We start from the raw sequence: 12,861 nt of genomic DNA on the forward strand, positions 1-12,861 counted from the left end.
CAGTCGCTGCTGCATCATCGCGCTCTCTCCTCGGTCGCTTTTAATCCCACGTGTCTCGTCTCATGAGCAAACAGCTTCGTGCCCAGCGCTGGTGTCTTCGGCGCTTTAATTTAGTGTTCCGTGCCCCTCACCGCAAGGTACCGCACCGAGGGGTAATCGCTCGGCCTTTTATTTGTAGTAGTAAATTCGGTCGCTGCTAAAATAGGAGTCTGAAAATTGCTGCGGGGTTGCTGTTTAATGCAGATTCTGGGTTTTGTGGAGACACCTGTTTGTTAGGGGAAGGGGCTGAGATAGTCGAGCAGCTGTCAGAAAAGAGCAGGCACCTCTCACTCACAATCTGCAGAGTGAGGCAGTGTGTGCCCCTCTGCCTTCAGCTTGCTCCTTGGAGCAGTTATCCTGGAGAAGTTATCCCGGGTGTGGCTGCTGTTTGGCACAGGATAGTTTATTATATACACAGTACTTTGTTGTATGTGAGTTATTCCTCTGCCTGAGAACAGGCTGCATCTGACAACTTCGGAGGACTTGGGGCAACTTTGGGGTGTTCATGCCCAGCACTGAATTCTTCTGACAGTTTGTATAATTCACTAACCAGGTATTACAGTTTTGTTTGAGAAACATGAGAGTGTTTTGTTGTGGCCCTTGGCAGGTGTGTTGGAGGATTTCACAGTGATGAGCGCTGTCTTGTTCGCCGTGTGAAGACATTCACGAGCCATCTAGAAGCCTTTCCCCTTCAGTGCTTTATAACCCAGGCTCTGCAAATTTTGATGCACAGGAGAAGAATCTGGAAATGATGGTGAATTGCTTTTTGTGGCTATGAGTTTTAATTTTTGTTCGTTTTTAAAGAAGGATTTTATGTACTTTTTTTGTTTCTTTGAGGACAGACTGGAATTGGTGCTTTCAGCTTGAAGGTACACTGATTTGCTAATTATTCTGCTTGGTTCTGTGTATTTCATCACTCTTCTCTTCAGGCCACACATACACTTGTTTTTATGAATCTCTCCTTATTTCCCTTTTGTTCATTTATTTTCAGTACTTGACCTGAACAAAATGTTTCGGGTGTTTCTAAAAGTTTTTCCTGCCTCTTTGCCCTATGTTTGTGATCTCTACAACTGAAAGTCCAGGCCATGAAGTCAGCAGTGGCTCACAGCTAACTGGTAACAGTTAGCTACTGACCCACCACGTGCTGATTATCAAGTCAGTAATGATAACCTTTAAAATGAAATAGAATATGCTGTCTGGTGGCTGGGGGAATAATACAGCATGATGCATGAAGCTCTAAAATACTTATCTGGGCCTAGATTAATTTCTCAGTAACAGCAGAATCCTGTTAATTTAGCAACTTGGCTGTTGTGGGCAAAACAGCCTTGGCATGGGGAATTTAATTCAATTTATTGCCAGTTAACATAAACTTTTAATTACCTGTTGGCTAGTGAGATACAAAGACGACCACCACTTAAATAAACACTTGGGGAAAAATCCTTTCCTCCCCTTCTCTCCTTGACCCCTCTGGTTATGATCTGTCCCTTGGACGAGGCAGTGGTGCTGCAGGAGGTTGGGGTTGGTAGATGAAGGCTTCTTTCTGTTGCTCCTTCATTCTTGTTTCTCCAGCTCCCATGTCAGCCTCTCCACAGGCTCCTCACGGGTGTCCCTGTTCCAGAGTGGGCACCTCCCCAGGCCACAGTCCCTCAGGGGTGTGGAGAGCCTCCTTCCAAGAGTGCATCTCAAGCTGTGACCCCAGTTGTCTCCTCCCCATGCTTCCCCGTGTCTTTTTTAGCACACTGTCACGCGTCTCCTCCTGCGCTTTCTTCGGCATTTTCTGCTCCTGGCAGCTCCTCCCTTTCTTAAATAAGCTGGAGCACTGTGTGCTCATCTGATGAGTTGGAGGATGGCAGGCAGTGGGTTTATGGAGTCAGCTGGAACTTGCTGTGACCAGCAGTTGATGGACTCCTCCCATGCAGCCCCTGCTACCAAGCCCTGCACTTTGTCACCAGTACACTGCTGTGCCAAGTGGGTGATGCTGGAAGAAAGCTCCTTGTCTAACTATAGGACCTGCAGTCACCTTTATAGACCTAGAAATAAAAATGAAGTTCTCTTCTGTAACTTGCTAAGTAGCAATAATGTGTTGTGTCACTAGATTGCTAACACTGTTACAACTGTATTTGTTACTAACCTGTCCCTCTGAGGAGTTGTGTCTGCTCCTATGCAACTGCTGGTATCTGGATCAGAGGTTTCTGCCATGATTGCATTCATGCATGTTTTCCATCCTTTTTTTTTTTCCCCTAAAACTTTCTCAAAGGGTTGATTTTTCTGTTTTTCAGATCTGAAGGTGCTAGTTCTGCTTACTCAAAGGTGGCAACTCAAGCTGCCAGGGAAGAGTCAGAGCTCTGTTCTACCAGCGTGAGTAGTTATGTTCTTCTCAGAGATCATTTCACTTCCTTGTTTTGTTTGTCCCACTCATTCATTGATTTTGGTATCTCCTCCCTATTATCTTTTGGGATGAGTTGCTCCCCACTTTTGAGTTCTATGTGATGCTGTGTGTGTTGGAAGAACACAGAAAAGTAAGAGATGAGATTTCAGATTTGTGGGAAATTGAATCTTCTCTCAGTCTCTGCAAGATGGAATCTTGATAAAGGAAGGAATAATTGAGAGTAGTCATGTTTAGCAGAAGGCTTGGGAAGCAAAAGTTTTTTAGGCCCTAAGTTGCTGTGTGCAGCAGAGCCTGTGTGTGTGCAGGACTGGAGGTAGTTGTGGTAAGTGTTGACAAGAGTGACAGTGGTGGTAAGTGGTCAGTGTAGTATTGGATCCTGCTCTGCTGTAGCCCAACATGCATATTGCCTTGAGTGGGTATTAAGTTCCCTTAGCATCTCCATTGTCTCTTCCCAAGTACGTGTTGTTTCTAGCTGTATAAAATGTTTACTTGGTGTTGAATGTAGAAATTCAGAAAGTTACGTGGTTTTCCTGAACTGTTGCAGGGGACAGAGTCCTTGGAGTGAGGAGATATTGATATTGCTCTTAGGCAGACAGGAAATAATCCATTCTTCTTGCTCCTCAGGACTTTCTATCCTACACTGTGCCTTAAACATGGAGACTGTAGAAATGAATAGTGTGTCCTTGAAACGTCCTCGCTCTGAGGATGATGTGGCCAATGCAGACGAGATTAAAAGACAGAAGATCTTGGAGAAGTCTAAAACAGGGAATGACTCTGGGCAGAGTATTGAGACTGTAACAGAACAACCTGAGGACACGAAAAACGAAGTAATCCCCAATGAGGAAAGTGAGGAGCAGGAAGAAGAGGAACTAGAGGACAGTGATGAAGATGGAGATCCAGAGAGTTTTGCAGACATGATGAAGCATGGACTGACAGAAAGTGACGTTGGCATAACTAAATTTGTTAGCTCTCATAAAGGGTTTTCTGGAATTTTAAAAGAAAGGTAACAGTCTTATTATGTATGTTGATTCTGTGTGTAATTAACAGTAGCTGTACTGCTCCATTGTCCTTTTCCAGGATGCAGCTAGATGATGTGTGGCCACTAGAGAGGTTCATTGCTTTTTCCAGTGCTGAGAAAGAAGGGTTTAATTGGGACTTTTCTAGATTGTGGGTTGTTTTGGGTTTTTTATTTTCCTGTCAAATGGAGCTCTGAAGAGGGAAGCTGTGTGTGAATAGAAATATGTGATTGCACTGACCTTTGCTGTTCCTGTTGGTCTCTGGCAGCAGCACACAGCATATATAAAGCCTTGTGCAGTACACCCACCTTTTGTACCACTCCTCAGTGCTGAGAACAGCAATGAAATCATCCCTCTTTGGTTCTTCTTCCCTTTGCTCTGCCTATTTTGTGCTAATGCCTTTAAGCACATACACTGTCAGATGGTCTGTTAGGCTTTAAATTATCCTCTGACCAGTTGTAATGTCATTTACAAAACATAAAAGGGAATTTTTATAATTCAGGGTGTGGAATTTGTTGTGTATACATGTCCCAAACATAGCTCTGTACTAGCCACTGTGCAGAAAATTAACTCTCCCCAGCCAAAACCAGCCCAATACATGATGTATTTAATGAGATGCTTGGGTTTTAGCAGCTTTTTTTAATGAAACCTTGAGGTTTTTTTAATTAAAGAACATTTTTAATAAAACAGAATACAAAGACAAGAACTCAGTGAAGTGAGAATCATTGTTTCCCTGACTTAGAAAAGCAGTTAAGGATGCTTTGTTTACACACTGAAAAGTCCCTGGTTTTAGACACTGGCTGCATATATAGATCATTTTACATAATAAAATTAGATGTGCATATTATGCATGCATTTAAGCTTTATGTGCAGCATTAAGCAGCTAGCATAATCCTTCATGAGGGAACACAGTCTGTGCTGAGCCTCCTGGGAAATCTGCCAGTTTGGGTTGGCCAAAGGTAGTGGTGGTACAAAATTTGTGGGCTTTGGTTTTTTCTTTTTTTGATCTCAGTTTGTAATGCCTATCATTAATTCAGTCCTGGTATTTTTATGGTACTAGTCACTAGTATGTCTAAACAGCTGCAGATAATAAGAGAGAGAGAGGACATATAACACTCCTCAGGAAGGAATTCTATCAGTATGATGTGTGGCAAACAGGGCTTGGGGTGTACAGTAAAAACACTCCCATGGGGAAGTTTTATTCATCTTTGAACAGTTATAGACTAGGATGTTGGTTTTTTTTTTCCTTTGCAAGCACATGCTGCTTAAAAATCATCAAGCAATTGCAACATCAACTGACTGTGCTCTGTTAAAGTCAGGATGTTTTTATTATTGGACATAAGTGTCTGCACTGAAAATGCCACAGTCAAATCCTTTGTTTCTGTTGTAGAGGATGCAGCCTAATTTCATTAGAATGATGTTTTCTATAACTGAATACATATCACAAAGCTGAATTTGTCCTGCTTTCCTTAGAGTGGCTAAACTGCACTTTATCCTGCAGGTTATTTGAAGTGATGGAGTTAATACATTTATGTTCACATTGTGACAATGCAACAGACTCTTAATTGTCTGACTGGGATTGAGGACGTGCATTACTGATCTCTGCAAGCTAGTGAGAAAATGACTCAGAATAACTGCAGCAGGTGTTTGGTGATCTGCAAAGTCTTCTGTGTTTAGCTGTGCCAGGTTTTCCTCTGTGTTCTCATGGTATCCTGAGGGGTGGGAATAGGTGCAGCTTGCTCATGGTTGGAGTTCTGTCTGTGAATTCAGAGTTCTTCAGTGAATTCTGCTAAATAACAGCTCCTTAGGAAAGGAGTTCATGTGATGTGGGATTTTGATTCTTATTACAAATGCCATATGTGTTTCTTCCTATCAGATACTCAGACTTTGTTGTCCATGAAATAGGCAAAGACGGGCGCGTGAGCCATTTAGATGACTTTTCTGTTCCAGTGGATGATGAGGTAAATTCTGAGGTAAAGATTTGGTAATGGATATGCTCTTCAATGCTCCTTAAGCAAGAACATTAAAAGACTGAAAATTGTTCCATGAGAGTTATTGGTGTTTGTTTTCCCCCCTATAATATGCATTAGGACCCATCAGAAGAAACATTTACAGTTTTGTCAGATGAAGACAAGCAACGTTTAGAGGAGCTCCAGCTACTTAAGAATAAGGAAACCAGTGTTGCCATAGAGGTAAAATGAGTAAATGATATGAAGTTTGGGGGTGGGGGCAGAGGGAGGATGAGAGAGGGAGTGGAAGGTATGTGCTTTCTAGTGCATCGAAGGAGTAAGATCAGTTTGAACATAATGCAACAGGTAGGACCAAACTGTTCCCAGTTTAGGGGTTAATTCTGCAAAGTCTTACAGATGTAAGCTGAGATAGGGGAGAGTCAGATTAATGAGTAAATGATATGAAGTTTGGGGGTGGGGGCAGAGGGAGGATGAGAGAGGGAGTGGAAGGTATGTGCTTTCTAGTGCATCGAAGGAGTAAGATCAGTTTGAACATAATGCAACAGGTAGGACCAAACTGTTCCCAGTTTAGGGGTTAATTCTGCAAAGTCTTACAGATGTAAGCTGAGATAGGGGAGAGTCAGATTAGATTAGATGAACTCAAATTCACACATGTGAGTTGCCATTTTGATTTTGGTGGGACTTGTACACAGGAACTTAAATAGAGGTTTTAAGTCCTGTGGTGTTAAAATTATCTTGCAGTATTTTCTGTCTAGTATTGTTTTATAGAATAAGGAGGTTTAAATCAAACATCCATCCTGATGAAACACTGTTTTCAAGGTCAGTGTTTAGTGGTTTAATAGAAAAGAAGATAAATATGATCTTCTGTGATAAGAAGGTACAAAATGAAATTAAAACCGTGGTATTTTTAAACATCCAAATATTCCATGTGCTTGAAGAATAGTTCAGTGAATTTTGGGACACAGATGAGTAGGATTAAATCTGGGAGTTTCAAATAAGCATTCACACATTATCATAGAATCAACTGGGTTGGAAAAGACCTCAAGATCATCAAGTCTAAAATAATCTTATCTAGCCATTTTTTCCCCTTAAAGCATAGAGACAAACTTCCTTCTGACTGAGCTTTCTTTAGAAAAGAGAATTTTATTAAGCACAGAGAAGGGGAACAAATCTTGACAATTTTTTCTTTTGTGAATGTTGAGACTGAAGTTTGTAACAGTTATTTATTATTTCCTCCAACTAATTTTAAGTAGGTCAGACTTTTAAGTACTTAGTACTTTATTGTTAGCTGGTAGGTTTTCTTTAAACATGCAGAATTTAACTCCAAGAGAATCCTTCCCCTTTTGTATTACTTTGTTTGGTTTCTGCATGTGTGTGTATTTACACAGGTAATTGAAGACACCAAAGAAAAAAGAACAGTCATCCATCAGGCTGTGAAGTCCTTGTTTCCAGGACTGGAGACTAAAACAGAAGATCGAGATGGAAAAAAGTACATTATTGCTTATCATGCTGCTGGGAAAAAAGCACTGGCAAGTGAGTTTGAGTACACAGCAGCTGGGTAAAGTAAATGCTAAAATTATCCTGAAATTAGCCATTATTAGTACTTCGAGTGGAGCATACCTCCTAATGTAGTCTGGCTTTGCTTTTTCCTCCTTGCAACTGATGCTGCACATCTGAAATGAGTAGGAACAGAAGAAATGTTTCAAGTTTAAACTTCTACTTGTTTTTCTTTCCCAATAATTCATCCGGTGCAACCATGTTAGAAGGGAGAACATCTGCTGTTTCAGTGGGAGTAGGCAAAACAGGGGCTTTATTTTCAGTACTTTTTGAACTTAGCTTTTGTGAACTTACCTGGATGTGTAGGTGCATTGAGGTTGTAGTTGGAATGTGTCCATTACACTGACAATGTCGTCTTGGCTGTCTTGAAAATTCATGAGAGAATTCTCAGTGACCTCAATAGGGACAAGCACCTATTTGTTTTATCAGAGTTAGGTTTGTATAAACATAGAATGTTTACTATCATCTTTGACTGCTTCCAAAGCTAATTATATTTGCAGAAAATTCTTTATTCATTATAAATCAGTTACTCTTTTGGAATAGCCAGAGTAACGAAGGGTTTTCAAAATGAAGTCTTATCCACCTCAATCTTGCAAAATACATTTTTGCTTGCTGGGGATCAATTAATGCATTCTGCATCTTTCAGTGTTAATACAAATTTGTGGCAGCTGTGGGTTTAGATGATTATCTACGTGCAGGATGGTACACATGTAACAAAAGGTATTAGGGTTTGGCTTAAATTGGTTGCATTCCTATGTTACTTCAATCTACTACAAATGGCAACATAGGAACCTAACCCTTTCCTTTTAAAGGTGAAGGAGATGAAGAAAGGATAAGGAGATACAATAACTTAAAATCAGAATCATCTCCACATTCAATTTAGTTACTATTTTTAAAGCTTGTTCTCAGCAAATATGAGAATGCTGTACTTTTATTGATCTAATTATAATGTTTCTATGTGTCTTACTTAACCATGTTTAGAAAATGTGTATGTTTGCATGCTTTATGCATGGAGTATGTATACCTACCAGCACAAAATTCTCCTCAGCCAGTTTTGTTCTCTGTTGGTTTGTAATGGTTTTACCTTCACCTTTTCCTTCTGCTGCTCCTGTTCTTTGACCATCGTTACACTCAAGTGGTTGCTGTTTAGGTGACCAGTCTGATTGAAGAGATGCTGTATAAAACAACTTAAGCATTTGAAATAATGCAGAAAAGACTTCAGTGGTGTGTCTCTAGGATTAAAACATTATCTGGAGCACCATCTTGTGATGCAGAGAAGCATCATCTATTTAGACCTGGATTTAAGGCTGCAGGGACCTGTGTGTGTTGGTGGAGATGTGTGCAGTCCAGTGAGTGTGTGTAAATGGATGGAAGACTGAACAGTGCAAGTTCTTTTCAGTCAGGATTATATTTATCTTGTGTGTGGATATAGCCACGAGCATGTCTTGGCCCTGAGTGGGTTCCCCAGGCAAGAAACATTTTGGAAGTGTAGAATATTCGAGTGTTGGCTGAGATACCTGATTGCTTTTGTTGATAATACAAAAGGTTACCAAACATAGTTCCTAAAATTAAAATCAGAAGCTGCTTTGTCTATACTAAGTTAACACCCAAAATACTTAAAATACTGTCTTACTAAATTGTCAGTAAACTGTTGTTTCATCATCGTCCACAAATTAAGTTTGTTGCATCCCCGACCGAAGCTTTCCATATGTTCACTGTTTGCCTCTGCACGACTCCATTGCTTAACTGTCTAAATTGCTGTCATCCACCACCTAACTATTGGATGCTCCCTGAAGCATAAACAATCCCATAACCATAAACCTGCATGTTCACCTGCAAAAACCCTTCGACAGTCTAAAAATTAAATGCTACTCTTTTGTGCTCTTTATGCTCTGCATTGGGACAGAGGTCAGGACTGCAACAGGTAAGAGATGTTGACATTTCATGCTAACAAAAATGAAATGCCAACCATTATGACCTCCTGAATAGCAACAGGACTGGCCAAATTAGTTACAATTCCTTAAAAATTCCTGCACAAGTAATGTGTCAAACCTCCTGAATTAGCCAAGAATTGGGATTGTACTACCTCTTTTTTTCTATTGTATAGGCAATAGTCATTTGATGCAGAGAAAGTTTACCTCTAATAAGTGATGTAATTACCAGTTATGGTAACTTTTCCATGGATTTCAGTAAGCCAAGCCTTTGCCCTTCAGCCTGTACTTCAGGCACTACTATCTGTCTTTTTACAGCTTTAAAAGTGTATGTCATACATCCTGATATTAAAAAAGAGCTTCCAGTCCTCAGGTTTCAGCAAAAGGTTTGAAAAATGGGCTTGGAAATACAATTTCACTGTAAAAACATGTAACATGACTCTGAAACATAGCAGAAAGGGCTGCAAATTGGCCCACTGATCCATCTATATCTTGGAAGTGTTGGAATGGTTTGGTATCAGGAGTGTAGCTGCAGCCTCTGGTGGATGGGCACATGGCTCTGATGCCCAAAGCATGAGGAGCCCATTGGTATGTACAGTATCTACAGAAGCTTTTCAGTCCAGCCCAGATTAAAGATCACTTTCTGAAGTGTGTTGGAATGACTGTGATGAGTTAGTTAAATTTAGAGAGTGATTCCAGCTGGAGAAGGCTTTTCCTTGTGAATTGAGCTCTGTCTTCTTCTCTTGCCCTCTAATTGCCAAGATTACGGAGGACCTTGCTCTTCCAGATGGATGCAGTGTTTTATGGCCTGTGGTGGCTCAGAAAGAGAGACCATGAGGTCTCTTAACAGGCTTTGGACCACACTGCTCAGTTTAGGTCCTAGGAAGCTCCATGAGCGAGAGGCTTTGCTTAGAAACTGATGGTGCAAGGCAAGTGTTGCAAAAATTCTAAGTGACTAAAAACTCTGCATATCGTATTTGATGCTGCAGCAGCCAAAATTAGTTTTGCAGAAGTTGGTGTATGGATGGCAGCTTCTCAAGGAAAAAAAAAAAAGCAAGAATTAAACATATTGACTGACTGTGTGGGAGATCTGGGCTTTATAAAATTAATGTGAACAACTCGAGCAAAATTTCCCAAGAATCACAGAACTTCTTTCCTGCATTGGTGTTTGTAGGTTGGATTAGTGTTTGCTTTTCAGTTAGCTTTTGCTGTTTAGGAAAGATGCTTAAGCCCTTTCTGTCCAAAACCAGGAATGTCTGGTTGGTGGCTATCAAGAGATAAGGGACTTCTTATTCAAAGCAAAACAAATCCTTCGTTTTGTTCTTATATAAATCAAAGAATTGATGAAGCATCTCAGAATTGGTTGCTAAACCTGTGTAGAATCAGTGCCCTTGCCCAGTAATGCCATCCACAGCAGATTATTGTAGAAGGAAAGTTTTATCTCTGGAGGCTTTTTATGTGCTTGACAAATCATGGACAGTTTTCTTCCTTCTCCAGAAAAGCCAAATAACTGCACAGAATTGTTAGTCTGTGGGAGCTGTTATCTCACCCTCTGGCCTTCCCTAAGCACAGCACAGTATCTGCCTTGGATGTTGTGCTCATGTCTTTCTTGTGCCAGATTTCTCTCTCCCATAGGACTTAAAAAAAAAAATCCTAATTTTTCTGAGTTCACTTTTTGAGGCTTTTGTAGAGCTATAACTTTGGGTTTTGTGTGACACACAGGAAAAATCCTATAGAAATAAAGACTATGCCTGTGCTATAATTGTAGTCTTCCCACAAACAGAGCTCCAATGGCACTCAGCTATTAATTATAGAAGGTGCTAAATGAAACATGGAGTGGCTTCTATTGCTGAAAGTCAGTGTAATAATGATGTTTTTCAGAAGTTTAATCGGGTGATATGGCAGTTAAGTGACTAGGGTGTATTTTTAGGTAATTTCATAACAGAGGAACTGTCACTATTTCATTCAGGATTTTCTAGGTGGCAGAACCAAATAAAGAGAATTTTACAGCCCAGGGGAAGGGGAGGTCTTTTTAATGTGCCTTGCAGCTTTTGCTGTCAGTAATTAACTCTTTCCATTTCCTTTAAAGCAGATGGAAATTAGCAGAAATTGACTCTTGCATATTTGTTTTAAATGTAGCTGCAATGGAAAACACATTCATTAAAATGCTGGGAAAAAATGACATTTTAATCTTTCTTTTCTTTTAAAGATCCAAGAAAACACTCTTGGCCAAAATCTAGGGGCAGCTACTGTCACTTCGTGCTGTACAAGGAGAACAAGGACACTATGGATGCTATTAATGTCCTATCCAAGTTTTTAAGGTAAGGCTGTTGTTTCTAGTTAGCATGGTTAGCAATCAGCCCTGCCCCTGGATGGGTCATGTTACTGTAAGTGTTATGCTTCAGAATTATGTAAGAGCAACACAAGTGATTACTACTGCCTAATTTGTAGACAATGTTTAAAATAAAAGGCTATTTTAGAACATCACGTTTGAAACAAGTTCTGTAAGAAGGTGAGAATGGAACAAAGTGAGTCTAAGAAATGTAAGAGTCCACAATTGGCATTGTCTGACCTGAGCAAGGTTTGGCAACTCAAAGCCTCAATGTGCATACCCTGAATTAAAAGCCATTTTTTTCCCCAGTGTGAAGATATGCAAATATGTTATGAACCTGGCAGATATCATTGTGATAATATGCTGATCAGTTCCTAAGTAGTTACAGTTGATAAACTGTTGTTCCATGTATTAATTTCTCCATGGCAACACAGGCTTAGTTCCTTTCACCCCATCAAGTGCAGTAACAAAAAGCTTTGCCAAAGCATGATGTGAACACAGTGAATTGCAGAGGAAAGGCAAAATTAGGTCACTTCAGTGATCTGCTCATAGGGAAACTTCCCCACTTCTCCCTTCCTTTTCCCTTCACCAGTTCTGTCAAAGAATAAGTGTTTGTAATCTAGACTCTAATCAGTATACTAAGTATTTGGATTTGAGAACAGAATGGTTGGAGCATATTTGATGACAAACTGTGTCATGGCAATCCTGCTACCCTCTGGTGCCCATAGCTGGAATAACTGAAAACACTCCCTGTGCCACAGGCTGGGAAGCACAAAGTGGGAAGGAAAGGAAGTTTTCCTCTCAGGAAAAGACATAGATGAAATTTTAAGTTAACTTCTCCTGTTCTCATACAATGTGCTGGCACAGTATCCAAACAGACACATTGTTTGAAGGAAGAAGTGGATGTGAAGTTTTCTAAGTGAAATTAGTGGTGGCTGTGCATTTGTGCATTGAGTGAATGTATATAAAGAAGTACTTCAAAGCTGATGTTTTGAAAACATTGTGGTGGTGAAAGTGAATTTGTCTAGGTATGGTTAAAACAGAAGTTTCCCTGTGTTTTATCTACTCATAGGTGAGATTAGAAAATGTCACACACCTGTCAAATTGTAGCCTAGTTCAGGGAAATGTATGTGTGCTTTTCTATTTTTAATGTAGAAGATTAATTATTATAGGTAATGATGCTGAAAATGATGATGTTTGATCTGTTGCTATTTTAATATCCATAATATCTGTTACTGTTGCTTTTTAAGAGTGAAGCCAAACATATTTTCCTACATGGGAACTAAAGATAAAAGGGCTATAACAGTTCAGGAGATTGCTGTTCTCAGGTAAGTAAAAGTATACTGTGGTGTTTGCACTCCTGCTGAGGTAGCTTGAATGTCTCACTAAATACCTTAAATACCTTAAAGTCTCAGCGACACAAGTGGCAGATTCAGGTCCTGATCTTGTAAAGCACAGGTATTAATGAAGCTGCCATAATCCTTTTGCATTCCATGGTGATTGCTGGTGCTTTCAGTCCGTGGTGCTCTGAGTCAGAGGTTGGGTACATGGATTTGGCTGAGGCACTGGGGCCAGCAGCAGAAAAACAGAATGACACAGTGAAAATTATGATCCATTTCCTTCCTGA

The 12,861-nt window shown here is 40.2% G+C and overlaps 1 protein-coding gene across 1 annotated transcript; it reads left to right on the plus strand.

Moving 5' to 3' along the window:
- The first annotated feature begins 3,081 nt into the window (after positions 1–3,081).
- Positions 3,082–12,566, plus strand: LOC103801333 (pseudouridylate synthase 7 homolog). Its single transcript, XM_009073742.1, has 6 exons — positions 3,082–3,431; positions 5,321–5,405; positions 5,535–5,636; positions 6,803–6,947; positions 11,112–11,223; positions 12,485–12,566. Exons 1-6 carry the CDS (start codon positions 3,082–3,084, stop codon positions 12,564–12,566), a joined length of 876 nt encoding a protein of 291 aa, XP_009071990.1.
- The last annotated feature ends 295 nt before the right edge of the window (positions 12,567–12,861 follow it).

Source organism: Acanthisitta chloris, unplaced genomic scaffold, assembly GCF_000695815.1.
Source record: "Acanthisitta chloris isolate BGI_N310 unplaced genomic scaffold, ASM69581v1 scaffold44414, whole genome shotgun sequence".
Taxonomy (NCBI): domain Eukaryota; kingdom Metazoa; phylum Chordata; class Aves; order Passeriformes; family Acanthisittidae; genus Acanthisitta; species Acanthisitta chloris.

Coding starts and splice junctions, on each gene's coding strand:
- LOC103801333 (XM_009073742.1), top strand. CDS start 3,082: ATGGAGACTGTAGAAATGAATAGTGTGTCCTTGAAACGTCCTCGCTCT. Junction 3,432..5,320: donor TCTGGAATTTTAAAAGAAAG/GTAACAGTCTTA, acceptor TCTTCCTATCAG/ATACTCAGACTTTGTTGTCC. Junction 5,637..6,802: donor AAACCAGTGTTGCCATAGAG/GTAAAATGAGTA, acceptor GTATTTACACAG/GTAATTGAAGACACCAAAGA.